Raw genomic sequence first — 27,937 nt, 5'->3', positions numbered from 1 at the left:
TTCCATTGTAGATTTTGCTTTATGTTTGGGATCATTGTCTTGTTGGAAGACAAATCTCCGTCCCAATCTCAGGTCTTATGCAGACTCCAACAGGTTTTCTTCAAGAATGGTCCTGTATTTGGCTCCATCCATCTTCCCATCAATTTTAACCATCTTCCCTGTCCCTGCTGAAGAAAAGCAGGCCCAAACCATGATGCTGCCACCACCATGTTTGACAGTGGGGATGGTGTGTTCAGGGTGATGAGCTGTGTTGCCTTTAAGCCAAACATATCGTTTGGCATTGTTGCCAAAAAGTTCGATTTTGGTTTCATCTGACCAGAGCACCTTCTTCCACATGTTTGGTGTCTCCCAGGTGGCTTGTTGCAAACTTTAAATGACACTTTTTATGGATATCTTTGAGAAATGGCTTTCTTCTTGCCACTCTTCCATAAAGCCAGATTTGTGCAGTGTCCGACTGATTGTTGTCCTATGGACAGACTGTCCCACCTCAGCTGTAGATCTCTGCAGTTCATCCAGAGTGATCATGGGCCTCTTGGCTGCATCTCTGATCAGTCTTCTCCTTGTTTGAGATGAAAGTTTAGAGGGACGGCCGGGTCTTGGTAGATTTGCAGTGGTATGATACTCCTACCATTTCAATGTGATCGCTTGCACAGTGCTCCTTGGGATGTTTAAAGTTTTGGAAATCATTTTGTATCCAAATCCGGCTTAAGGCTATGTGCACACGCTGCGGATATTGCTGCAGATCTGCAGCTGCGGGTCCGCAGCAGCTTACCATGCGTTTCCAGTACAATGTAAACCTATGGAAAATGCAATCCGCAGTGCCCAAAAACGAGCGGAAACGCTGCGGTTTACATTCCGCAGCATGTCAATTCTTTGTGCGGATTCCGCAGCGGTTTACACCTGCTCCATAACAGGAATCCGCAGGTGGAATCCACACAAATTCTGCATAAAAAACGTGGTAAATCCGCGGTAAATCAGCTGCGGAAAAATCCGCAGCCCTCAAAAATACGTGTGCACATACCCTTAAACTTCTCCACAACAGTATCACGGACCTGCCTGTTGTGTTCCTTGGTCTTCATGATGCTCTCTGTGCTTCATACAGAACCCTGAGACTATCACAGAGCAGGTGCATTTATACGGAGACTTGATTACACACAGGTGGATTATATTTATCATCATTAGGCATTTAGGACAACATTGGCTCATTCAGAGATCCACAATGAACTTCTGGAGTGAGTTTGCTGCACTGAAAGTAAAGGGGCCGAATAATATTGCACGCCCCACTTTTCAGTTTTTGAATTTCCACAAAAACTTAAAATAACCAATAAATTTCGTTCATCTTCACAATTGTGTTCTACTTGTTGTTGATTCTTCACAAAAAAATTACATTGGGTATCTTTATGTTTGAAGCATGATATGTGGGAAAAGGTTGAAAAGCTCCAGGGGGCAGAACACTTTCACAAAGCAATGTATATCTTATACCAGGTCCAATTTTATCATGGATATAAAGAGTTAACATTAGCATCACCTCCTAAGCCCTAGGGAAAGGCAATCCTCCAGCCATGGTTCCCTAGAGGCTTCCTCCACAGGGGGTTTCCCTCTCCTGAGCGGACTGAGTCGCAGATTTGCCATGTTTAGTCCCCTTAATACTGTTGCAGAATCATCAACTTTATAAGTTTACTAAAGTGAAATCAATATTTAATTTAAAAAAAATGGCTATAAAGTGTCCTATGTGACTTGGAGTTTATAACCCATCACAGCTTTGCGGTTTAGGAGTCCGGTGGAAGTCGCTGACAAGAGAAGAAGGTGGACTCAATAACTGAAAGGATGTAAACCTCATGGTGGTGAACAGGCTCGGCTCTGGTGGCAGCTTGACGAATGTAACATCACTCAGGGCCGGCACGGTGGGTAAGCTCAGGAGTGAGGATAATAGGGTCATCTGGGCCTATAAAGTTTACTGGCTCTCCTGGAATTGCCCCCAGTGTGTGCCGCCACTTTTTGTCCTTCTGTCCTGGTGCTACATGTCAAGACAGCGGGGGAGACCACAGGACTTGTGAATCCCAATGTACCAGCACTTCACCTGACTCCTACTGTGATTGATTTAATCTTGTGATTTAAATAAAGCTGTGGCCATTTTGACAACCAAAATTTTGTGTTTTGTCTATTTATTCCAGTGCCTAGGTTTTCTGCAGCTATGATTGTTATAAAAGGTGGTGTGGGGGTCCGTCCCATATCTAAAAGTCATAGCATCATTGAAAACTTCAGCTTACAATGCAAAAAAACAGAAAAAAAAAAACAAGTCCTCACACAGTTCCAACAATCTAAAAAATAATTAAAAAAAAAATTATGACTTGCAAACTAGAAACACTAATAATGATAATAAATAAAAAAAAGTATGAAAGTTTCATATTTACAAATCATGGTGCCAAGTTATTTTTTTTTATCACAGAATAAATATGATAAAACCAAGAAACAATGGTGGAATTGTACACTTTATTTTTTTACCATCCTCCCCCTTAAAAGTTGACCTCTTTTTGCTTTTATTTTATTCCCACTGCTCTCCTGTATCCTCCGTTTTTTTTGTTTGTTTTTTTCAAACTCTACCATACGGCTCCAGAGCGATCGGCACTTTTTATTTAGTGATGATTTTTATGGTTTCTTTCCGAGGGGGCGAGGCTCCCAGACTACAAAGAGCCTAAAGACACGCCCCAGAGGATCTTGTAGGTAACGCCTCCTTTGTCAAGACCATAAAAAATGAGCACTAAATATAAAAGGATGTTACAACATAAGTTGCTATTAGCAGAAATTCCACAAAAATTTATTTCAATCGCTTCTCACCTGTGCAATAAAATAGGCATAAAAATGTCTATTACATGAAACAAAAAATGTTACCTAGAAGAGCAGCAAATATGGGAAAGCGGTTGGGGTTGAGGTCCAGTTGTTTGGCCACCTCGTGCATCAGATACTGGCTGGTTGTGATACTTTTCCCATTGCGGCTCAGCTTTAGCGCATGGGCACTGAAGTAGTATGGGATGTTGCACAGAGCGTAGTCTGAGTCGTAGGCAACAAGGCCATGGAAACCATTTTCTCGGCAGAAACTTATAACTTCTTGGTGATGGTCTTCAATGCTCTGTGCGACCTGTAAGAAAAAGGAAGATGGTTACCGGAAGACTTAAAATAAAGAGAACATTCTAAGAAAACTTTGTAAAATATCAGAGAAATCGGCTTCTTTCTTCCGAAACAGCTCAACTCTACCATGCCCAAAACAAGACAGCTAGTCGCAACAGCGAGGCACTAGGTTACACCTATTATACTCTATGGATAGGGGAGAGGAGTGAGGAGCAAACCGCCCTGTGAGATCAGACAAGACACCGGCAGATCATGCTGCAGCTCCTAGGGCTGGATCCACAGTCACACTGCTCAATACCACTGTATTATGTCGTCCGCGCTCATTCTCGCTATACAACCCCAGGCAAAAATTATGGAATCACCGGCCTTGGAGGATGTTCATTCAGTAGTTTAATTTTGTAGGAAAAAAAAAAAAATCAGATCACAGACATGGCACAAAACTAAAGTCATTTCAAACGGCAACTTTCTGGCTTTAAGAAACACTAAAAGAAATCAAGAACAAAAAATGTGGTAGTCATTAACGGTTACTTTTTTTTTTAATCAAGCAGAGGGGAAAAATTATGGAATCACTCAATTCTGAGGAAAAAATTATGGAATCATGAAAAACAAAGAAAAACACTAACACATCACTAGTATTTTGTTGCACCGCCTCTGGCTTTTATAGCAGCTTGCAGTCTCTGGGGCCTGGACTAATGAGTGTCACACAGGACTCTTCATCAATCTGGCTCCAACTTTCTCGGATTGCTGTTGCCAGATCAGCTTTGCAGGTTGGATTCTTGTCATCGACCATTTTCTTCAACTTCCACCAAAGATTTTCAATTGGATTGAGATCCGGACTATTTGCAGGCCATGACATTGACCTTATGTGTCGTTTTTCAAGGAATGTTTGCACAGTTTTTGCTGTATGGCAGGATGCATTATCATCTTGAAAAATGATTTCATCATCCCCACATTTCAATTGATGGGATAAGAAAAGTGTCCAAAATATCAACATAAACTTGTGCATTTATTGAAGATGTAATGACAGCCATCCTCCCAGTACCTTTACCTGACATGCAGCCCCATATCATCAATGACTGTGCAAATTTGCATGTTCTCTTCAGGCAGTCATCTTTATCTCATTGGAACGGCACGAAACGAAAGTTCCAGAATCCCATCATCACCTTGCCCAATGCAGATTCGCGATTCATCACTGAATATGACTTTCATCCAATCATCCACAGTCCACGATTGCTTTTCCTTAGCCCACGGTAACCTTGTTTTTTTCTGTTTAGGTGTTAATGATGGCATTCGTTTAGCTTTTCTGTATGTAAATCCCATTTCCTTTAGGCGTTTTCTTAGGCTACTTTCACACTGGCGTTTTTTGCAATACGTCGCAATGCGTTGTTTAGGGGAAAAAACGCATCCTGCAAAGTTGTTTGCAGGATGCGTTTTTGCCCCATAGATTAACATTAGCGACGCATAGCGACGCATTGACACACGTTGCAACCGTTGTGCGACGGTTGCGCCGTGTTGTGGCAGACCGCCGGGAGCAAAAAACGTTACATGTAACGTTTTTTGCTGCCGACGGACCGCTTTTTCCGACCGCGCATGCGCGGCCGGAACTCCGCCCCCACCTCCCCGCACCTTACAATGGGGCAGCGGATGGGCAGGAAAAATGCATCCACTGCCTCAGTTTCACTGCTAGCGTCGGAACCTCGGCCCAACGCACTGCGACAGGCCGAGTCTGACGCTAGTGTGAAAGTAGCCTTACAGTTCAGTCACAGACGTTGACTCCAGTTTGCTCCCATTCGTTCCTCATTTGTTTTGTTGTGCATTTCCTGCTTTGGAGACATATTGCTTTAAGTTTCCGGTCTTGACGCTTTGATGTCTTCCTTGGTCTACCAGTATGTTTGCCTTTAACAACCTTCCCATGTTTGTATTTGGTCCAGATTTTAGACACAGCTGACTGTGAACAACCAACATCTTTTGCAACATTGCGTGACGATTTAACCTCTTAAGAGTTTGATAATCCTCTCCATTGTTTCAATTGACATCTCTCGTGTTGGAGCCATGATTCATGTCAGTCCACTTGGTGCAACAGCTCTCCAAGCTGTGATCACTCACTTTTTAGATGCAGACTAACGAGCAGATCTAATTTGATGCAGGTGTTATTTTTGGGTATGGAAATTTACAGGGCGATTCCTTAATTGTTTCCTCAGAATTGAGTGATTCCATAATTTTTCCCCTATGCCTGGTTAAAAAAAAAGTAACCATTACTGGCTACACCACATTTTTTGTTCTTGATTTCTTTTAGTGTTTCTTAAAGCCAGAAAGTTGTCGTTTGAAATGACTTTAATTTTGTGCCATGTCTGTGATCTGATTTTTTACTACAAAATTAAACAACTGAATGAACATCCTCCAAGGCCGGTAATTACATAATTTTTGCCAGGGGTTGTATACTGTGATTAGGAGACATAGCAACTAGTCTCCACTCAATAGCTCAAAGAGAACCTAAAATTACAGAGAAATCCCATGAAGGGGAAAGTGGGGAAAAATGCAAGATATCAGTCACATAAAGGCCAAAGATAGTGTTACTCCTCATGTTCACACAATAAATTATTTAGAAACATTACCTAAAATGTCAGGTACACGTTAATGAAGCCCCAAATGATGGGAGACAGGCAGCATAATCTATGAACTAGCCCACGCGCACCAAGACCAGCCCACGCGCACCAAGACCAGCCCACGCGCACCAACACCAGCCCACGCGCACCAACACCAGCCCACGCGCACCAACACCAGCCCACGCGCACCAACACCAGCCCACGCGCACCAACACCAGCCCACGCGCACCAACACCAGCCCACGCGCACCAACACCAGCCCACGCGCACCAACACCAGCCCACGCGCACCAACACCAGCCCACGCGCACCAACACCAGCCCACGCGCACCAACACCAGCCCACGCGCACCAGTCGGGGGCTCTCATATCTCCCCCAAAAAATATTTTGGGTCGAGGAAAGCACTGATCCGTGCTTGATCCTCAGGAGATAAGCTACCGCCAAAGAAATGAAGCAGGAGCCTACTCCACTGATGGGGTCACTGGTGGAGTCATTCCCAGCCAGACAGGGATCCTGGAGAATCTGAGCACAGAGATTTAGGGCAACAGGTGTCACATCAGCAGTTTTCTGTTCTGCGCTCAATACCACCAAGATCATAGCGGCAAAAACCATGTGTGGATCAAATGTCAATTACGTCTACTGCGAATCCGGGGTCAGTGAGGGGCACACCACATTTTTACTCTCCACCGCAAGTTTTTTTTTTTAATTGTTCCAATACTTTTAAGGCTATGTTCACATGTCGTGTTTTTTTTTTTATGCAAAAGCTATGAGATTAGGGAAATCTCACGCACACATGCAGCATTTTTGATGAATAAAACCAACTTTATTACCAATGTAATGTAGACAAAAGCACACATTTAATCCACACCCTAAAACATGTAAAACAATGTTGTGAAAATGTGGATAAAAGGGCTCTGTCTGCAGGAAAAAACACACTGAAATGGAAAATCTAGCAATTCCTATCGATCTAGTTCTGCAGCTATCATGCAGACCTATGTGTCTTCATGGTGTGTAAAAAAAATAAATAAAATAAAATAACTACAAGTAATACTATAAAAATCCCTTCATTTTTGAATATTCACCCAGTTTGGTCCAGATTTGCTATGGAATTGTGTCTCAAGCAGTGTTGGACACCATTGCATCTCTTCGGTACTGGCTTACGCAGAAGAATGCAATCTGTCAGCAGTTTTATGTAATCTGACAGCAGCTTGATGTAAGGACAGAGAGCCTGATTCCAGCAATGTCTCACTTAGGGAGCCGACAGACGGCCGTGGTTCTCCTGACCTGAGAGTGACAGCTGCATAGTAATATATCATGCTCAGATAAGGAGAGGTGCCGGGCCAGTCTGTGCACAAGAAATATGGCCGTCTGTCTGCACCCTTACTTGGCTGTTTGGTGCAGTAGGGGCAGATACCCTGATTCCAGTGATGTCACTTACTGGGCTGCTTGCTTTAGTTTTGATAAAATCAGTTTTCTCTGCTGCAGATCTAGCAGTGCTCTGAATGCAGAGCCCTTTATAACCCCACCCACACCACTGATTGGCAGCTTCTATGTACACTGTGCATAGGCAGAAAGCTGAAAAATCAGTGGTTGGGGTGCCGTTATACATAGCAGGAGGACTACATGGCAGAAAACACCTCCAGTGATAATCTCCTGCTGATAAAACATTGATTTTGTTGAAACTACAAGGAGCGCAGTAAGTGGAATCACTGAAATTAGGGTCTCTGCCCCTGCATTGTGCTGCTCTCCGATTAAATAGCAAAAACCTTCCCTTTAAGATGCCTAGAATTTAATTCTAGGATCACAAACCTACTGGACGAATAAATGGGAAACCCCAGAAAAAAAAAAAAAAAAAAAAAGGAATTGCTCATGTAAAATCTCACCAGAAAGGATTGCCGAGGTCAATGCTCTTTTTCAAGATGTCTTGACAAAATTTGCTTTGGCCAAAACAAGCATTTCCCACCATCTCTGCCAACAGTCTTTTTTAGTCACAATCATTCGCCCCTGATACCGAGTCCCAATAGATGAATTGTTCAAAATCGGACTGAAAATACAGCCATAGGCCTCGTTCAGACGACCCAAGGCCTCGTTCAGACGACCCAAGGCCTCGTTCAGACGACCCAAGGCCTCGTTCAGACGACCCAAGGCCTCGTTCAGACGACCCAAGGCCTCGTTCAGACGACCCAAGGCCTCGTTCAGACGACCCAAGGCCTCGTTCAGACGACCCAAGGCCTCGTTCAGACGACCCAAGGCCTCGTTCAGACGACCCAAGGCCTCGTTCAGACGACCCAAGGCCTCGTTCAGACGACCCAAGGCCTCGTTCAGACGACCCAAGGCCTCGTTCAGACGACCCAAGGCCTCGTTCAGACGACCCAAGGCCTCGTTCAGACGACCCAAGGCCTCGTTCAGACGACCCAAGGCCTCGTTCAGACGACCCAAGGCCTCGTTCAGACGACCCAAGGCCTCGTTCAGACGACCCAAGGCCTCGTTCAGACGACCCAAGGCCTCGTTCAGACGACCCAAGGCCTCGTTCAGACGACCCAAGGCCTCGTTCAGACGACCCAAGGCCTCGTTCAGACGACCCAAGGCCTCGTTCAGACGACCCAAGGCCTCGTTCAGACGACCCAAGGCCTCGTTCAGACGACCCAAGGCCTCGTTCAGACGACCCAAGGCCTCGTTCAGACGACCCAAGGCCTCGTTCAGACGACCATTTTATTTTCACTCACATGAGGAAAAACAGAGCAATTTTCATTAGTGACTGGATCAGATCGATGTGTGAGCAGCCCCAAAAACTACAATGGGCGGGCAACCTATCTGTGGAAAACATGGATGGACCACGGACATGACAAACGAGGCCCAAAGGTACATTTACAGACGGGTATCATGAGCCCCACTTCACAGGTTCTATGATCGGCGCTCATCTAACCTCTTCCCTCCCTGTGAAGCAAATTTTCATTTTTTGTGTTTTCGTTCTTTTCCTCTTTTTCTTTCAAGAGCCATAACTTTTTTTATTCTCCCGTCTCCGGTTTGTGGGACGAGGTGTAAAATGATTTGCATCACTCAAAGCGACCCTGTAATGTACTCATAAAAGGGTAAAAAAAAAAAACAAATTTTAAATTCCAGTACGGTGGATTGTGGAAAAAACATTTCTGTCAGGGTTTTTGGGATTTTGTTTTTACGATGTACATTTTGTGCAAAAAATTACTCGGGATCATGACTCTCCAGATCACTGTGATAAGTCTATGTTCACACATTGTGGGGGTTTTTTTCTGCAGGCAAAACCTGCTCTCTTATTATTGTGTCTTAGTGCGCCCCCAAAAAATCATGATGCAACTTTCTTTAAGTCTTTGCACCAAAAAAGCAGCACAACCCGATACCTACATTTTTTTTTGCTGTGGTTTTGCACTTACTAAATATACATACATATATATATATATATATATATATATATATATATATATATATATATATATATATATATATTTAATTTCTATATTTTGATAAATTAAGAGTTGCACAAAAGCAGTGATCGCAAATATTTATTCTTATTTCTTTAATACTTTGTTTTTTTAGAGTTTTTTTTTTTTAGTTTCTTTAGGTGACTTGAACCACAGATCACCTGATTGCTCATATTATATACTGCAATCCCATAGTATTGCGGTATATAGTGAAAAATTGAGGTCTCCTTTGAAGCCTAACGCCAACCCCTGGCTTTCATGGCAACCCATTGATCACATCACAGGGCGGATGGGAGTCTATGAGCGCGATCCATTTAAAAGCCACTGTCAAGAGATTGGTAGCAGCAATTAAATGGTTAACAGCCGCGAATGGAGTTTGGCTCTGGCTGAGGCCGTTACACACTGATGCCGGCTATATAACATAGCTCCTGAGCCCCCTCCACACACAATTATCCCCTGAACCATGTACACATACGTGATATTTCACTAAGGGGTTGAACATCTAGGCCGAAAAACAAACACTACGAAGACAGAACAATGGATAGAACGATTATTAGGTCCCCACACAGAACACATGTTGTCGGCAGCACACAAGTAGTTTACACAGGGTGAGGTGCTTCTGTCAGCGGTATTACACAGGTCCAAATAATTCATCAATCCAGTCAAGTTATCAATGACACCTTTGATCAGTAAACCCTTGTTTGGCCAATTATGAGCTGATACGAAAGAGCCTTTAAAATTAAAGTGGTATTCCCATCTCAATATGTAGTAGGTATAACAATAATATTAATAAATTGAAATGTAGTATAGTTTTTCTGATTCGCTATGTCTCTTTCCTCATGTGCAGGCATTGCAGGACCTTAGGTATCCATGGTTACGACTAGGAACAAGATACCTGCCAGCATATCAGTGGTCGTAACCATGGATACCTAAGCTCTTGCAATGCCTGCACTTGAGGAAAGACATAGCGAATCAGAAAAACTATATATTTCTACTTGGAGGTGTTTGTTAATATTATTATTACACCCACTACATGTTTAGATAGAATACTGGAGACGGGAATACCCCTTTAAGTCATAAGAAGCTATTTTGTCTCATCCCTAGAGGGGCAGAATCTGAAGAAATTTGGACAAAATTAGTTTTACGAGAAATTGGTAATAAAACTGCTAATGACAGGTTCCATAGATTACTGCTAATCGCAGGGGGTCTAAGCAGAGGGACAATGTGATCGGTTTATAGTCTGGGGGGGGGGGGGGCTTCAAACAAGGAGAGATTGTCCAAAGGAGAACCCCTTTAGGCCTCATTCACACATACGATTAAAAAAAAAACAAAAAAAATAACAGGTCCGTGTGTCAAGTGTTTCGCACCCCAATTTCATCAGTATTTGATCCGTGTGTCACTTTTTACCACTGTCACAGGAGCATAAGTAAATGACAAAGCTTATTCAATCCATTGCAATGTTAACCACCTGGACTAAACTGATGGCCTCCCTCATTTTCATGGAACCATAGACGTGTATTGTTATTTTTTTTTATCCGTGATGACAGGGAAAAAATAAAAAAAATAAAAAAAAAACTGACAAGTCTCCATGATTTTTGCAAGGACATATGGTCCTCAAAAACTTTTTTTTCCGGATTTTTTTTTTTTTTTTTAAGAATCACAATAAATCGCAGATTTCATTATTTTGCAGCACATTGGAGACTGTACGCAATAGACCAATGTTGGTCGTACCTGCCGATATCAATGAGTTTGGCGAATAGTCCATTAGGGACACCAGACCTTTCCCCTGGAACATGTCAGGTTAGATAAGGATCTGGCCTGTAAGATTTTCGACTGTCGATCCTTTTGTTCTCGGCAAGGTAAGCCACCACTAGCACTCCCGTGTATGGCAGAGTCGGTGGAACCTTCATTAGTCCAACAGCTATCAAGTGTATGGGGGCTCAGATGTCTTAAGAGATAATGCCTACATAAGGAACGTTCAAAAAAAAGTCATCTGTGAGAAGAACCTGGCAGGTTCTTTTTATATCTATTACACACGGTGTGGGAACCTACCTGTGCACCCTTATACTAGTGCGCACGTTTATCTCTTCAACATTCTTCCTCATCTGTGAAGACCTGTTGGCCTCACGTCATCTTCTCCCGAGAAGAGCAATGCTTGTGGGCTCGGGTAGATGTAGGTGAACACATTATATGGCGTTAGTAAAAAAAAAAGGGTTAAAAAATTCTACTATCTGTAGTAAAGAGGCGCACAGTACAACACCCACACTTCCTGCGTCACCGGGGCAAGCGGCCAGCTCGAGAGGGAAGTGCGGTAATCTCTACTGACAGATCACCAACGCGTTACTTATCAGGATGCAAATAATTACACAGCGCCAGCGCCCAACCATGGGCGGACAAGGCTGTGACCACGGGACCTACTGACCCAACCGATGCCATCTTACACAGAAGGCATAAAAGAAGCAAAATGTGGAGGCAGTAGTTGTCAACCAAAGCCAGGACTGGACGAGACCCTGAGCAAAATATAAAATATATATTATACATACACAGGGAGCCACGCCGCACTGCCAGACGCGCTTCTTCTCTTCGTTGCCCCGTTCAGCCATTTACCTCAGTATAATGATGGATGCGCTGTTTACTAGGGTCCTTATGCCCCATACACCGAAATAACACGGCATCATTCATGAAAGCAGAAAAGCTGTCTGTCAGGCCTCGGACCTGTACTTTTTATACAGCCATCTTTATTACCTCAAATTAATGACAAGTTTTATATAAACCGGTCCTGGAGACACTGACAGAGAAGGGTTAATGGATTATTCTGGGCCCTGCATCTCTCCCAGCCACCACCATGGTATAATCTTGTAGATAGGGCGGGAGATAATGCAGTAAGCTCTGGTTACTAATCTCTCCGCTTGGAAGGTCATATCCTATAGAGTTAGAAATGTGTGTAATGAAAACGCAGACCTGTACCAAGTCATGCAAGCCCGAGACACCTGTTGTGGCGGACATGGCGGAGGGGGCGGAAGAAATCACAGCTTAGCCAACAAATAAGAGAAATCACTAGAGCCGAGCGATGAGGGCAATGGAAAGTCCCACAGTGATCAGATGCCGGCCCATAAAAGATGGAAACAGCCGGCAAGTGATTGTTTGCTCATTTATCTTCCCAACATCCACCGGCCGCGGGTGAACAGAGCAATATCCTGACGATACGTAGCGGGTGCTAGCTATGTCATAACAGCAGTGACCAGATCTAGCTCCGTTCGCTGCCGTTTAACCACTCAAATGCCCACTATGAACACCAGGCAGCGGCATTTAAAAGGGGACGAGGTCCCCTGGCGCAATCCAAGTGAGGCATTTATTCAGGTGCCCCTTGAGCATATTTGGTTTTATGTCCATAAAAGTCCAAAATATAAATTTATTTGACCCATACAAAACCGGGGGAAAAAAATGTAACGGCTTTGTTGGTCGCCACTCCTCCCCGTCAAAAATGCAACAAAAGAACATTGCAAGTACCCCAATATATTATTAATAAAAAACGTTCCCCCACACACACAAAAAAAGCCGTCAATAAAGATAAAGACTAAGAAAATGGAAACACACACAAAATTTGGTATTTTAAACCACTAAATTATAAAAAAATAAAATCAAATAAATTACACAAGTTTGGTATTTCTGTAATCATACTGATCTGAAGACTTATGCTGCCAGATCACGGAACGTTGTAAAAATGAGACCCAAATAATGGCAGAAATGTGTTTTGTTTTTTTACCATTTCTCCTCACTTGGAATTATTTTTCTCCCCCATTTTTCAATACATTATATAGGAAAAAAAAAAAATAATGGCGTCATTCAAAACTACAACTTGTTCTGCAGAAACAAGCCTTTATTTGCACCAAACAAAAAATAAAAGAGGGAGAAAAGAACCAAAGCGCAAAACTAAGAAGGGTCTGTGATGGGAACAATTTCAAATTAGGGACATGAGTCCTTTGGCTCTGGAAATCGGGTGGGATCTCAGTAGTCAAACCCCCTCACGATGACTTGTTAATACTTCTATAAAGGAGAAACAGAATCTGAGTGATCAGTGATCTCAGTCCATCACCAATATTCATCATGAAATGACTTTAGACACAAAGTACTTTGGCAAGGCTCAGAAATATCTGCTGCTAAAACCAGACTCGGCTAAGAGCCACCGATGGCCGTGCACTTAGGATATTGTATTCTGCCAGGCTTCCTGTAACCAGTCTCTAGAAGATGGCGGCAATACCACAGTAGGGAAGAGGAGGCCTCATTACTCAGGGGTGCTCAGTGCAATGGATCCAGCCCCGGGGCATGGAGGCATGGCCGCTCTACTCTACACCTGTACATTGTGCTGCCTGTAATTAACCTACCAAAGGAAAACCTTAATGTCAGAGCTGCAGTTTCCGGTTACTCACAGACTCAAAGGTCACAGAGATTATAATGGCACAATACAAGAGCGGACAGGAAAGGAAAATGGCTCCGATAGGAAGCCCTGCAGCTGACTCCTTGGTATTAATGTTGGTCCGGTCCTCCATGACATTCTTCACTTATGTGCCCGGCATGCTGAAGGGATGTGGAGTCGGAGTCCATTTTGGTGGAGTCTGAGTCGGTGTCATGGAAAATGAGGAGTCGGAGGTTTGGCTTACCGACTCCACAGCCCCGGCATCCTGGGCACCTCTCGAGTTTACAAGGCCTCAAACCACATCATTACGTGCGACATTATGGCACTGCAGGACCTAGTAAGCGCCCAGGATGCCGGGCAGAGAAGTTGAGATCTGGACTGTGCCGCGGAACACCGCACTGGATGCCAGGGCAGTCTCGACTTCTCCGTCCACCATCCCGGGCGCTTTCTAGGACCTGCAATTCCACGTCTCACGTTATGATGTGGTTTGAGGCCTAGTAAACACAAGAGGCGCCCACGATACTGGGCACAAAACTGAAGAATGCCCGGACTGGTAGCCATGGAGGACAGGACAGGATGTTAGAATCTTTTTGCTCAACTCAAAATACTGCCTCATGGCGAAGACGTCTAGGCAAAACTACAGGCCATAACGGTGTAACGTACACAAAAAAATTATCCATCCGAGTGTATAAAAATCTGAATAATGCAGCTGCAAGAGATACGCAAAGATATGGCTCATCCCCGAATAATTGGGATTGACTAGTTGCTATGGAAGCACTGCCTAACAACGCCATACGTAAAAAAAAAGGCTTTAGCCATGTCTCCATGGCAACCAGTGACTCCGTTCTCCTGTCAAAGTGCTGACAGCAGTAAAATCGAAAGTGGAGCTTGGCCATAGGCACAGCCTGCCTTAGTAATCAGGTTTTTCTAAAAATAATTTTAGGTGGAGAGCCATTTTAAAAGCCAAAGTTCTGCTGCTTTCTAGTAATTTTCCTCCCATGTAAGCGATTTGCAGGTTGACGGGAGATCGGGCTCCAGCGGGCGGTATAACAATGGCACATCTCCCAGCATGCACAATGGCATTAGATCGATGTTGCAGAAAACAGGAGATTTTCGGATCGTACTGGGCTTTTTCAGTCTCTCCCTTTATTATGAAAGGACCTCCACTTTATAGAGATGCTAAGAGAGTCTGACATCTGGAGGTGACATCGGTGACCTTATTTTTTTTTTTGGAAACGTGCCGCCATAAAAGCAGAGCGGTTGCCATGGCAGCCTGGAGAAGCGCTTCCACTTCTTTCTTCCACTTAGGAGACAATACCAGAATCTGTAAGGAGACAATACCAGAATCTGTAGGTTGCCATGGTCAGACACAAGACAACAGTCTCACAACATGTCCCATTCACATCCGATTTTGGGGATCACACTCAGTCATTAAAGTCTATAGGGATCTGAATAAAATGCGGACAGACATTGTACTTTAGTGCTGCATCCTAGTTTCATCCATTTTTAAACTAACGCATTGCTAAGAAAGTGGTAGCCGAATATGAGCATTACTCAAGCATTGGGAGGGCACGGTTTGGGCTAGCAATGCGACGATGCAAAGCATTAGTGCCACTAGTCCAAACTATTAAAAAGAAGCCCCCCAAAGCAGGAAGTCGGCTAGCTACCGTAATAGGGGCGGTGTTCCTTTAAAAAAAAAAAAAGTGTGATTAACCCTTTGGCGTGATCATGACTAGCCTAAAATCAACAGATACTGTCGCACTGCCCCCCCCCCCAGGGTCATCGACGGCTACAACAATCCCCCCTCTATTGTGACAGCTAGCCCACAGATTACGGGACACATTGATTTCTCCTGGGGTGGCACAGCATATTTGAGGAAGCCAGTCAGGCGAAACGGCGCTGTCGACCGCTCCGTACCAGGAGAGATATCCATGTACGTTTATAACTTCCATCTACATTACAGATAGCAGCTCACGGACATGCACTCTGCACTTTATAAGGTTCAGCTATTTAGGGTTTTATAGCAAAGTTCTTGACTTCAAGGATATTTAGCCCCTTAGGAACTTATGTTCCATTGTAATTGAATATGTGCAATATATTTTATATTATCTGTAGTGGCATTTCTTAGAACACTATTTTACTGTCTGTTAAATAAGATTGCTATTATTACTGTGATACCGCCTGGTTCGGATCGTGTTCCCAGCCCTATGTATTAGGAGCATTTCCCTGTTTCATACATTTGTTTTATTTTAAATTGATCGATTAAAAAGATGTTTTTTAATTAATTTAAATGTATTGCCTATGCCTCTTTTTCCCTAAATATATATTGGGGATTTTTGGTCTAATATGATTATTTTGAGGTGTGCAGAATACTGTGATACTTGTGATTAAAAAAAAACTGACGAATACAATCTAGAATGTTCAGGGATGGAATTCGCTTCTTTACAATAAAAGGGGACAAATCCACGAACATCCACACAGGAGACTTTCCCGGCACGCGGACGCCATTTACTCCTATCGCAGCCACGCGTCGGGGGCTGGATAATCCGATGCAGATTATATGTCCCTTTAGAACGTATCCAAGATCCTATGCTTTACCCTCGCCCCATAGACTCAGCTCAAGCACAGCGATGTCATGGGCAGAGAGGAATAAGGGGCGCACACACCCCCTGACACCTTATCATGTGTGCTAGAATGGGGCAGATCGAAATCCAACATGTCCGATCCATCCTCGGCCACAGCTCGGCATTCCAGGGATTTTTATCTTTCCATCTACAGTCGGCCTCGTTGGCATCTCCCTGGCGCAGGCTCCCTGCCGCCCTCGCTCTACAGACATCATGGAAATGACAGAATGCCCTGCCATACCCACATATTGGCTGGCATATCATCTGCTCCCTGTGTGGGGCAAAAGCCGCCATCATTCACATGTATTTTTGACTGGCACACTGTCAGCAGCCATGGCAGAAGAAGGGAGGTACAACGTCACCACGATTACTCTGCCTAGAGCACCGACATACAGTGGGGCAAAAAAGTATTTAGTCAGTCAGCAATAGTGCAAGTTCCACCACTTAAAAAGATGAGAGGCGTCTGTAATTTACATCATAGGTAGACCTCAACTATGGGAGACAAACTGAGAAAAAAAAATCCAGAAAATCACATTGTCTGTTATTTTATCATTTTATTTGCATATTATGGTGGAAAATAAGTATTTGGTCAGAAACAAAATTTCATCTCAATACTTTGTAATATATCCTTTGTTGGCAATGACAGAGGTCAAACGTTTTCTGTAAGTCTTCACAAGGTTGCCACACACTGTTGTTGGTATGTTGGCCCATTCCTCCATGCAGATCTCCTCTAGAGCAGTGATGTTTTTGGCTTTTCGCTTGGCAACACGGACTTTCAACTCCCTCCAAAGGTTTTCTATAGGGTTGAGATCTGGAGACTGGCTAGGCCACTCCAGGACCTTGAAATGCTTCTTACGAAGCCACTCCTTCGTTGCCCTGGCGGTGTGCTTTGGATCATTGTCATGTTGAAAGACCCAGCCACGTTTCATCTTCAATGCCCTTGCTGATGGAAGGAGGTTTGCACTCAAAATCTCACGATACATGGCCCCATTCATTCTTTCATGTACCCGGATCAGTCGTCCTAGCCCCTTTGCAGAGAAACAGCCCCAAAGCATGATGTTTCCACCACCATGCTTTACAGTAGGTATGGTGTTTGATGGATGCAACTCGGTATTCTTTTTCCTCCAAACACGACAAGTTGTGTTTCTACCAAACAGTTCCAGTTTGGTTTCATCAGACCATAGGACATTCTCCCAAAACTCCTCTGGATCATCCAAATGCTCTCTAGCAAACTTCAGACGGGCCCGGACATGTACTGGCTTAAGCAGTGGGACACGTCTGGCACTGCAGGATCTGAGTCCATGGTGGCGTAGTGTGTTACTTATGGTAGGCCTTGTTACATTGGTCCCAGCTCTCTGCAGTTCATTCACTAGGTCCCCCCGCATGGTTCTGGGATTTTTGCTCACCGTTCTTGTGATCATTCTGACCCCACGGGGTGGGATTTTGCGTGGAGCCCCAGATCGAGGGAGATTATCAGTGGTCTTGTATGTCTTCCATTTTCTAATTATTGCTCCCACTGTTGATTTCTTCACTCCAAGCTGGTTGGCTATTGCAGATTCAGTCTTCCCAGCCTGGAGCAGGGCTACAATTTTGTTTCTGGTGTCCTTTGACAGCTCTTTGGTCTTCATCATAGTGGAGTTTGGAGTCAGACTGTTTGAGGGTGTGCACAGGTGTCTTTTTATACTGATAACAAGTTTAAACAGGTGCCATTACTACAGGTAATGAGTGGAGGAAAGAGGAGACTCTTAAAGAAGAAGTTACAGGTCTGTGAGAGCCAGAAATCTTGATTGTTTGTTTCTGACCAAATACTTATTTTCCACCATAATATGCAAATAAAATGTTAAAAAAACAGACAATGTGATTTTCTGGATTTTTTTTTCTCAGTTTGTCTCCCATAGTTGAGGTCTACCTATGATGTAAATTACAGACGCCTCTCATCTTTTTAAGTGGTGGAACTTGCACTATTGCTGACTGACTAAATACTTTTTTGCCCCACTGTATATTGCTGGCATTAGACCGATTCACAGCTGAGGGCAGACATGGCGGTGGGCACATACACCAGAGAACATACGCTGCAGTGGGCATGAGAAGGCCAGAAAGCAATGAGGGGCATCCAGTTATTTTTGGCAGTGCCAACCATGCAATAACGTCTATGGGCATCTATACGGGTGCAGCCCCAGCCTGACAGTGACACCTACGGACATCTATATGGGTGCAGCCCCCCGCCTGACAGTAACATCTACGGGCATCTATACGGGTGCAGTCCCCCCCTGACAGTGACATCTACGGGCATCTATACGGGTGCAGTCCCCCCCTGACAGTGACATCTACGGGCATCTATACGGGTGCAGCCCCCCCTGACAGTGACATCTACGGGCATCTATACGGGTGCAGCCCCCCCTGACAGTGACATCTATGGGCATCTATACGGGTGCAATCCCCTGCCTATGGGCATCTATACGGGTGCAGCCCCCCCCCCGACAGTGACATCCACGGGCATCTATACGGGTGCAGCCCCCCGCCTGACAGTGACATCTACGGGCATGTATACGGGTGCAGCCCCCCGCCTGACAATGACATCTACGGGCATGTATACGGGTGCAGCCCCCCGCCTGACAGACATCTACGGGCATCTAAACGGGTGCAGCCCCCTGCCTGAGTATGGGCATCTATACGGGTGCAGCCCCCCGCCTGACAGTGACAGGATGGCAAGGCCTCTTACGGGGGGGGCATGGCCTCTTACGGAGGGGGCACGGCCTCTTACGGGGTGGGGGGCCACGGCCTCTTACGGGGAGGGGGGGGCCCGGCCTCTTACGGGGGGGGGGGGCACGGCCTCTTACGGGGGGGAGGCACGGCCTCTTACGGGGGGGGGAGGCACGGCCTCTTACGGGGGGGGAGGCACGGCCTCTTACGGGGGGGGAGGCACGGCCTCTTACGGGGGGGGAGGCACGGCCTCTTACGGGGGGGGAGGCACGGCCTCTTACGGGGGGGGAGGCACGGCCTCTTACGGGGGGGGGGCACGGCCTCTTACGGGGGGGGAGGCACGGCCTCTTACGGGGGGGGAGGCACGGCCTCTAACGGGGGGGGAGGCACGGCCTCTAACGGGGGGGGAGGCACGGCCTCTTACAGGGGGGGAGGCACGGCCTCTTACAGGGGGGGAGGCACGGCCTCTTACAGGGGGGGAGGCACGGCCTCTTACAGGGGGGGAGGCACGGCCTCTTACAGGGGGGGAGGCACGGCCTCTTACAGGGGGGGAGGCACGGCCTCTTACAGGGGGGGAGGCACGGCCTCTTACAGGGGGGAGGCACGGCCTCTTACAGGGGGGGAGGCACGGCCTCTTACAGGGGGGGAGGCACGGCCTCTTACAGGGGGGGAGGCACGGCCTCTTACAGGGGGGGAGGCACGGCCTCTTACAGGGGGGGAGGCACGGCCTCTTACAGGGGGGGAGGCACGGCCTCTTACAGGGGGGGAGGCACGGCCTCTTACAGGGGGGGAGGCACGGCCTCTTACAGGGGGGGAGGCACGGCCTCTTACAGGGGGGGAGGCACGGCCTCTTACAGGGGGGGAGGCACGGCCTCTTACAGGGGGGGAGGCACGGCCTCTTACAGGGGGGGAGGCACGGCCTCTTACAGGGGGGGAGGCACGGCCTCTTACAGGGGGGGAGGCACGGCCTCTTACAGGGGGGGAGGCACGGCCTCTTACAGGGGGGGAGGCACGGCCTCTTACAGGGGGGGAGGCACGGCCTCTTACAGGGGGGGAGGCACGGCCTCTTACAGGGGGGGAGGCACGGCCTCTTACAGGGGGGGAGGCACGGCCTCTTACAGGGGGGGAGGCACGGCCTCTTACAGGGGGGGAGGCACGGCCTCTTACAGGGGGGGAGGCACGGCCTCTTACAGGGGGGGAGGCACGGCCTCTTACAGGGGGGGAGGCACGGCCTCTTACAGGGGGGGAGGCACGGCCTCTTACAGGGGGGGAGGCACGGCCTCTTACAGGGGGGGAGGCACGGCCTCTTACAGGGGGGGAGGCACGGCCTCTTACAGGGGGGGAGGCACGGCCTCTTACAGGGGGGGAGGCACGGCCTCTTACAGGGGGGGAGGCACGGCCTCTTACAGGGGGGGAGGCACGGCCTCTTACAGGGGGGGAGGCACGGCCTCTTACAGGGGGGGAGGCACGGCCTCTTACAGGGGGGGAGGCACGGCCTCTTACAGGGGGGGAGGCACGGCCTCTTACAGGGGGGGAGGCACGGCCTCTTACAGGGGGGGAGGCACGGCCTCTTACAGGGGGGGAGGCACGGCCTCTTACAGGGGGGGAGGCACGGCCTCTTACAGGGGGGGAGGCACGGCCTCTTACAGGGGGGGAGGCACGGCCTCTTACAGGGGGGGAGGCACGGCCTCTTACAGGGGGGGAGGCACGGCCTCTTACAGGGGGGGAGGCACGGCCTCTTACAGGGGGGGAGGCACGGCCTCTTACAGGGGGGGAGGCACGGCCTCTTACAGGGGGGGAGGCACGGCCTCTTACAGGGGGGGAGGCACGGCCTCTTACAGGGGGGGAGGCACGGCCTCTTACAGGGGGGGAGGCACGGCCTCTTACAGGGGGGGAGGCACGGCCTCTTACAGGGGGGGAGGCACGGCCTCTTACAGGGGGGGAGGCACGGCCTCTTACAGGGGGGGAGGCACGGCCTCTTACAGGGGGGGAGGCACGGCCTCTTACAGGGGGGGGAGGCACGGCCTCTTACAGGGGGGGGAGGCACGGCCTCTTACAGGGGGGGAGGCACGGCCTCTTACAGGGGGGGGGCACGGCCTCTTACAGGGGGGGGCACGGCCTCTTACAGGGGGGGGGCACGGCCTCTTACAGGGGGGGGCACGGCCTCTTACAGGGGGGGGCACGGCCTCTTACAGGGGGGGGCACGGCCTCTTACAGGGGGGGGCACGGCCTCTTACAGGGGGGGGCACGGCCTCTTACAGGGGGGGGCACGGCCTCTTACAGGGGGGGGCACGGCCTCTTACAGGGGGGGGCACGGCCTCTTACAGGGGGGGGCACGGCCTCTTACAGGGGGGGGCACGGCCTCTTACAGGGGGGGGCACGGCCTCTTACAGGGGGGGGCACGGCCTCTTACAGGGGGGGGCACGGCCTCTTACAGGGGGGGGCACGGCCTCTTACAGGGGGGGGCACGGCCTCTTACAGGGGGGGGCACGGCCTCTTACAGGGGGGGGCACGGCCTCTTACAGGGGGGGGCACGGCCTCTTACAGGGGGGGGCACGGCCTCTTACAGGGGGGGGCACGGCCTCTTACAGGGGGGGGCACGGCCTCTTACAGGGGGGGGCACGGCCTCTTACAGGGGGGGCACGGCCTCTTACAGGGGGGGGCACGGCCTCTTACAGGGGGGGGCACGGCCTCTTACAGGGGGGGGCACGGCCTCTTACAGGGGGGGCACGGCCTCTTACAGGGGGGGCACGGCCTCTTACAGGGGGGGCACGGCCTCTTACAGGGGGGGCACGGCCTCTTACAGGGGGGGCACGGCCTCTTACAGGGGGGGCACGGCCTCTTACAGGGGGGGCACGGCCTCTTACAGGGGGGGGCACGGCCTCTTACAGGGGGGGGCACGGCCTCTTACAGGGGGGGCACGGCCTCTTACAGGGGGGGCACGGCCTCTTACAGGGGGGGCACGGCCTCTTACAGGGGGGGCACGGCCTCTTACAGGGGGGGCACGGCCTCTTACAGGGGGGGCACGGCCTCTTACAGGGGGGGCACGGCCTCTTACAGGGGGGGCACGGCCTCTTACAGGGGGGGCACGGCCTCTTACAGGGGGGGCACGGCCTCTTACAGGGGGGGCACGGCCTCTTACAGGGGGGGCACGGCCTCTTACAGGGGGGGCACGGCCTCTTACAGGGGGGGGCACGGCCTCTTACAGGGGGGGCACGGCCTCTTACAGGGGGGGCACGGCCTCTTACAGGGGGGGCACGGCCTCTTACAGGGGGGGCACGGCCTCTTACAGGGGGGGCACGGCCTCTTACAGGGGGGGCACGGCCTCTTACAGGGGGGGCACGGCCTCTTACAGGGGGGGCACGGCCTCTTACAGGGGGGGCACGGCCTCTTACAGGGGGGGCACGGCCTCTTACAGGGGGGGCACGGCCTCTTACAGGGGGGGCACGGCCTCTTACAGGGGGGGCACGGCCTCTTACAGGGGGGGCACGGCCTCTTGCACCTGTCTCACCTTGATGTGGAAGCGGACTAGCGCCAGGCGGATGCAGTGGGCCATGCACACGGGGGGCAGGAACCAGACTTTGGGGGGCGGGGTGCCCTTGTTCTGGACGTGGTGGATGATCTGCTGGCCGGTCTGCCGCTCGTTGCTCTGCCGCTTCACCCACTCGTGGAGCCGGGCCTTGTCCAGGGCGCCGTTGAAGAAGACGAAGAGCTCGATGTTGCCGGCGTAGCAGGCCTTGGCCAGGGCCGCCAGGTAGCCCAGCATGTGGTTCCATTGGCCCCCGCTCACCCAGTCCGTGTAGAAGCCGCCGTACAGCCGGTGCAGGCAGTTCTCGGCGTCGATGAGTAGGCGGAGCGGGGTCTGCGGGGGTCTCTGCCGGCCGCCCCCAACTAAGCTGCCGCGGGCCAGCTTCTGCAGCTCCACCGGGACTACCGCGCCCGGGCAGCGCTTCTCGATGTAGTCCTGGAAGCCGTGCACCCCCATGATGTCGCCGCCGCTGCTTATTGTGGTGGTGGTGGGATGGGCGGGTGTGTCGGGAGTAGTGTCGGTGTCTAGTGGCGGAGGAAGAGCGGGGGGGTGCTGGATGGTTTGGGGGGGCTCTGCATGGCCGCGGCCGCCATGTGCTGTCTACAGAGCCATGTCCGGGGATGTGTGTGTGCTGGAGAGAGAGGAGGGGGACAGGAAACCGGAACGGGAGGAGCCGGCCCCGAGTGCGCCCTGCCGGCCCGGGGCTGTACACCCGGAGCCGGGGAATGTACACCCGAGAGGAAAATGTACACCCGAGAGGAAAATGTACACCCGAGAGGAAAATGTACACCCGAGCACTGTACACCCGGAGCCGGGGAATGTACACCCGAGAGGAAAATGTACACCCGAGAGTGCACTGCTTGCCCCTGGAAATGTACACCCGAGTACTGTACACCCGGCCCAGAATAATGTACAACCGAGTACTGTACACCCGGCCCAGAATAATGTACACCCGAGTACTGTTCACCCGGCCCGAAATAATGTACACCCGAGTACTGTACACCCGGCCCAGAATAATGTACAACCGAGTACTGTACACCCGGCCCGGAATAATGTACACCCGAGTACTGTACACCCGGCCCGGAATAATGTACACCCGAGTACTGTACACCCGGCCCGGAATAATGTACACCCGAGTACTGTACACCCGGCCCGGAATAATGTACACCCGAGTACTGTACACCCGGCCCAGAATAATGTACACCCGAGTACTGTACACCCGGCCCGAAATAATGTACACCCGAGTACTGTACACCCGGCCCGAAATAATGTACAACCGAGTACTGTACACCCGGCCCAGAATAATGTACACCCGAGCACTGTACACCCGGCCCAGAATAATGTACACCCGAGCACTGTACACCCGGCCCAGAATAATGTACACCCGAGTACTGTACACCCGGCCCGAAATAATGTACACCCGAGTACCCTACACCTGGCCCAGAATAATGTACAACCGAGTACTGTACACCCGGCCCAGAATAATGTACACCCGAGCACTGTACACCCGGCCCAGAATAATGTACACCTGGCCCAGAATAATGTAAACCCGAGTACTTTACACCCAGCCCAGAATAATGTACACCCAAGTACTGTTCACCCGGCCCAGAATAATGTACACCCGAGTACTGTACACCCGGCCCAGAATAATGTAAACCCGAGTACTTTACACCCGGCCCAGAATAATGTACACCCGAGTACTGTTCACCCGGCCCAGAATAATGTACACCCGAGTACTGTACACCCGGCCCAGAATAATGTAAACCCGAGTACTTTACACCCGGCCCAGAATAATGTACACCCGAGTACTGTACACCCGGCCCAGAATAATGTAAACCCGAGTACTTTACACCCGGCCCAGAATAATGTAAACCCGAGTACTGTACACCCGGCCCGGAATAATGTACACCCGAGCACTGTACACCCGGCCCAGAATAATGTAAACCCGAGTACTGTTCACCCGGCCCAGAATAATGTACAACCGAGTACTGTACACCCGGCCCAGAATAATGTACACCCAAGTAATGTATAAGAAGAGGTGCGAAACCGGCTAAATAAGATTAAAATAGATAAATCTCCGGGTCCGGATGGCATACACCCACGAGTACTAAGAGAACTAAGTAATGTAATAGATAAACCATTATTTCTTATTTTTAGGGACTCTATAGCGACAGGGTCTGTTCCGCAGGACTGGCGCATAGCAAATGTGGTGCCAATATTCAAAAAGGGCTCTAAAAGTGAACCTGGAAATTATAGGCCAGTAAGTCTAACCTCTATTGTTGGTAAAATATTTGAAGGGTTTCTGAGGGATGTTATTCTGGATTATCTCAATGAGAATAACTGTTTAACTCCATATCAGCATGGGTTTATGAGAAATCGCTCCTGTCAAACCAATCTAATCAGTTTTTATGAAGAGGTAAGCTATAGGCTGGACCACGGTGAGTCATTGGACGTGGTATATCTCGATTTTTCCAAAGCGTTTGATACCGTGCCGCACAAGAGGTTGGTACACAAAATGAGAATGCTTGGTCTGGGGGAAAATGTGTGTAAATGGGTTAGTAACTGGCTTAGTGATAGAAAGCAGAGGGTGGTTATAAATGGTATAGTCTCTAACTGGGTCGCTGTGACCAGTGGGGTACCGCAGGGGTCAGTATTGGGACCTGTTCTCTTCAACATATTCATTAATGATCTGGTAGAAGGTTTACACAGTAAAATATCGATATTTGCAGATGATACAAAACTATGTAAAGCAGTTAATACAAGAGAAGATAGTATTCTGCTACAGATGGATCTGGATAAGTTGGAAACTTGGGCTGAAAGGTCGCAGATGAGGTTTAACAATGATAAATGTAAGGTTATACACATGGGAAGAAGGAATCAATGTCACCATTACACACTGAATGGGAAACCACTGGGTAAATCTGACAGGGAGAAGGACTTGGGGATCCTAGTTAATGATAAACTTACCTGGAGCAGCCAGTGCCAGGCAGCAGCTGCCAAGGCAAACAGGATCATGGGGTGCATTAAAAGAGGTCTGGATACACATGATGAGAGCATTATACTGCCTCTGTACAAATCCCTAGTTAGACCGCACATGGAGTACTGTGTCCAGTTTTGGGCACCGGTGCTCAGGAAGGATATAATGGAACTAGAGAGAGTACAAAGGAGGGCAACAAAATTAATAAAGGGGATGGGAGAACTACAATACCCAGATAGATTAGCGAAATTAGGATTATTTAGTCTAGAAAAAAGACGACTGAGGGGCGATCTAATAACCATGTATAAGTATATAAGGGGACAATACAAATATCTCGCTGAGGATCTGTTTATACCAAGGAAGGTGACGGGCACAAGGGGGCATTCTTTGCGTCTGGAGGAGAGAAGGTTTTTCCACCAACATAGAAGAGGATTCTTTACTGTTAGGGCAGTGAGAATCTGGAATTGCTTGCCTGAGGAGGTGGTGATGGCGAACTCAGTCGAGGGGTTCAAGAGAGGCCTGGATGTCTTCCTGGAGCAGAACAATATTGTATCATACAATTATTAGGTTCTGTAGAAGGACGTAGATCTGGGGATTTATTATGATGGAATATAGGCTGAACTGGATGGACAAATGTCTTTTTTCGGCCTTACTAACTATGTTACTATGTACACCTGGCCCAGAATAATGTACACCCGAGTACTGTACACCCGGCCCGGAATAATGTACACCCGAGTACTGTACACCTGGCCCAGAATAATGTACACCCGAGTACTGTACACCCGGCCCGGAATAATGTACACCCGAGTACTGTACACCCGGCCCGGAATAATGTACACCCGAGTACTGTACACCCGGCCCAGAATAATGTACACCCGAGTACTGTACACCCGGCCCAGAATAATGTACACCCGAGTACTGTACACCCGGCCCAGAATAATGTACACCCGAGTACTGTACACCCGGCCCAGAATAATGTACACCCGAGTACTGTACACACGGCCCGGAATAATGTACACCCGAGTACTGTACACCCGGCCCAGAATAATGTACACCCGAGTACTGTACACCTGGCCTGGAATAATGTACACCCGAGTACTGTACACCCGGCCCGGAATAATGTACACCCGGCCCGGAATAATGTACACCCCAGTACTGTACATCCGGCTCGGAATAATGTCCACCCGAGTACTGTACACCCGGCCCGGAATAAAGTACACCCGAGTACTGTACACCCGGCCTGGAATAATCTACACCCGAGTACTGTACACCCGGCCCGGAATAATGTACACCCGAGTACTGTACACCTGGAACAGAATAATGTACACCCGAGTACTGTACACCCGGCCCCGGGAAATGTACACCCGAGTACTGTACACCCGGCCCAGAATAATGTACACCCGAGTACTGTACACCCGGCCTCGGGAAATGTACACCCAAGTACTGTACATCCGGCCCGGAATAATGTACACCCGAGTACTGTACACCCGGCCCAGAATAATGTACACCCGAGCACTGTACACCCGGCCCGGAATAATGTACACCCGAGTACTGTACACCCGGCCCGGAATAATGTACACCCGAGTACTGTACACCCGGCTCAGAATAATGTCCACCCGAGTACTGTACACCCGGCCCGGAATAATGTACACCCGAGTACTGTACACCCGGCCTGGAATAATGTACACCTGAGTACTGTACACCCGGCCCGGAATAATGTACACCCGAGTACTGTACACCTGGAACAGAATAATGTACACCCGAGTACTGTACACCCGGCCCCGGGAAATGTACACCCGAGTACTGTACACCCGGCCCGGAATAATGTACACCCGAGTACTGTACACCTGGCCCAGAATAATGTACACCCGGCCCGGAATAATGTACACCCGAGTACTGTACACCTGGCCCGGAATAATGTACACCCGAGTACTGTACACCCGGCCCAGAATAATGTACACCCGAGTACTGTACACCTGGCCCGGAATAATGTACACCCGAGTACTGTACACCCGGCCCAGAATAATGTACACCCGAGTACTGTACACACGGCCCGGAATAATGTACACCCGAGTACTGTACACCCGGCCCGGAATAATGTACACCCGAGTACTGTACACCCGGCCCGGAATAATGTACACCCGGCCCGGAATAATGTACACCCCAGTACTGTACATCCGGCTCGGAATAATGTCCACCCGAGTACTGTACACCCGGCCCGGAATAAAGTACACCCGAGTACTGTACACCCGGCCTGGAATAATCTACACCCGAGTACTGTACACCCGGCCCGGAATAATGTACACCCGAGTACTGTACACCTGGAACAGAATAATGTACACCCGAGTACTGTACACCCGGCCCCGGGAAATGTGCACCCGAGTACTGTACACCCGGCCCAGAATAATGTACACCCGAGTACTGTACACCCGGCCTCGGGAAATGTACACCCAAGTACTGTACATCCGGCCCGGAATAATGTACACCCGAGTACTG

The 27,937-nt window shown here is 49.2% G+C and overlaps 1 protein-coding gene across 1 annotated transcript in view; it reads right to left on the bottom strand.

The window, feature by feature from the left end:
* The window catches only part of FAM120A (family with sequence similarity 120 member A), a 58,269-nt gene extending 35,149 nt beyond the window's left edge, over positions 1–23,120 (bottom strand). The window contains exons 1-2 of the mRNA XM_069736749.1: positions 22,447–23,120; positions 2,893–3,139 (exon numbers count right to left, since the gene is read on the bottom strand). Of these exons, the coding sequence (XP_069592850.1) occupies positions 2,893–3,139; positions 22,447–22,920 (721 nt within the window). The 5' untranslated portion in view covers positions 22,921–23,120. The remainder of the gene's footprint in view (positions 1–2,892; positions 3,140–22,446) is intronic.
* Between the last annotated feature and the right edge of the window lie 4,817 nt (positions 23,121–27,937).

This window comes from Ranitomeya imitator, chromosome 8 (genome assembly GCF_032444005.1).
Source record: "Ranitomeya imitator isolate aRanImi1 chromosome 8, aRanImi1.pri, whole genome shotgun sequence".
Taxonomy (NCBI): domain Eukaryota; kingdom Metazoa; phylum Chordata; class Amphibia; order Anura; family Dendrobatidae; genus Ranitomeya; species Ranitomeya imitator.
This window is presented reverse-complemented; position numbering and strand designations above follow the sequence as displayed.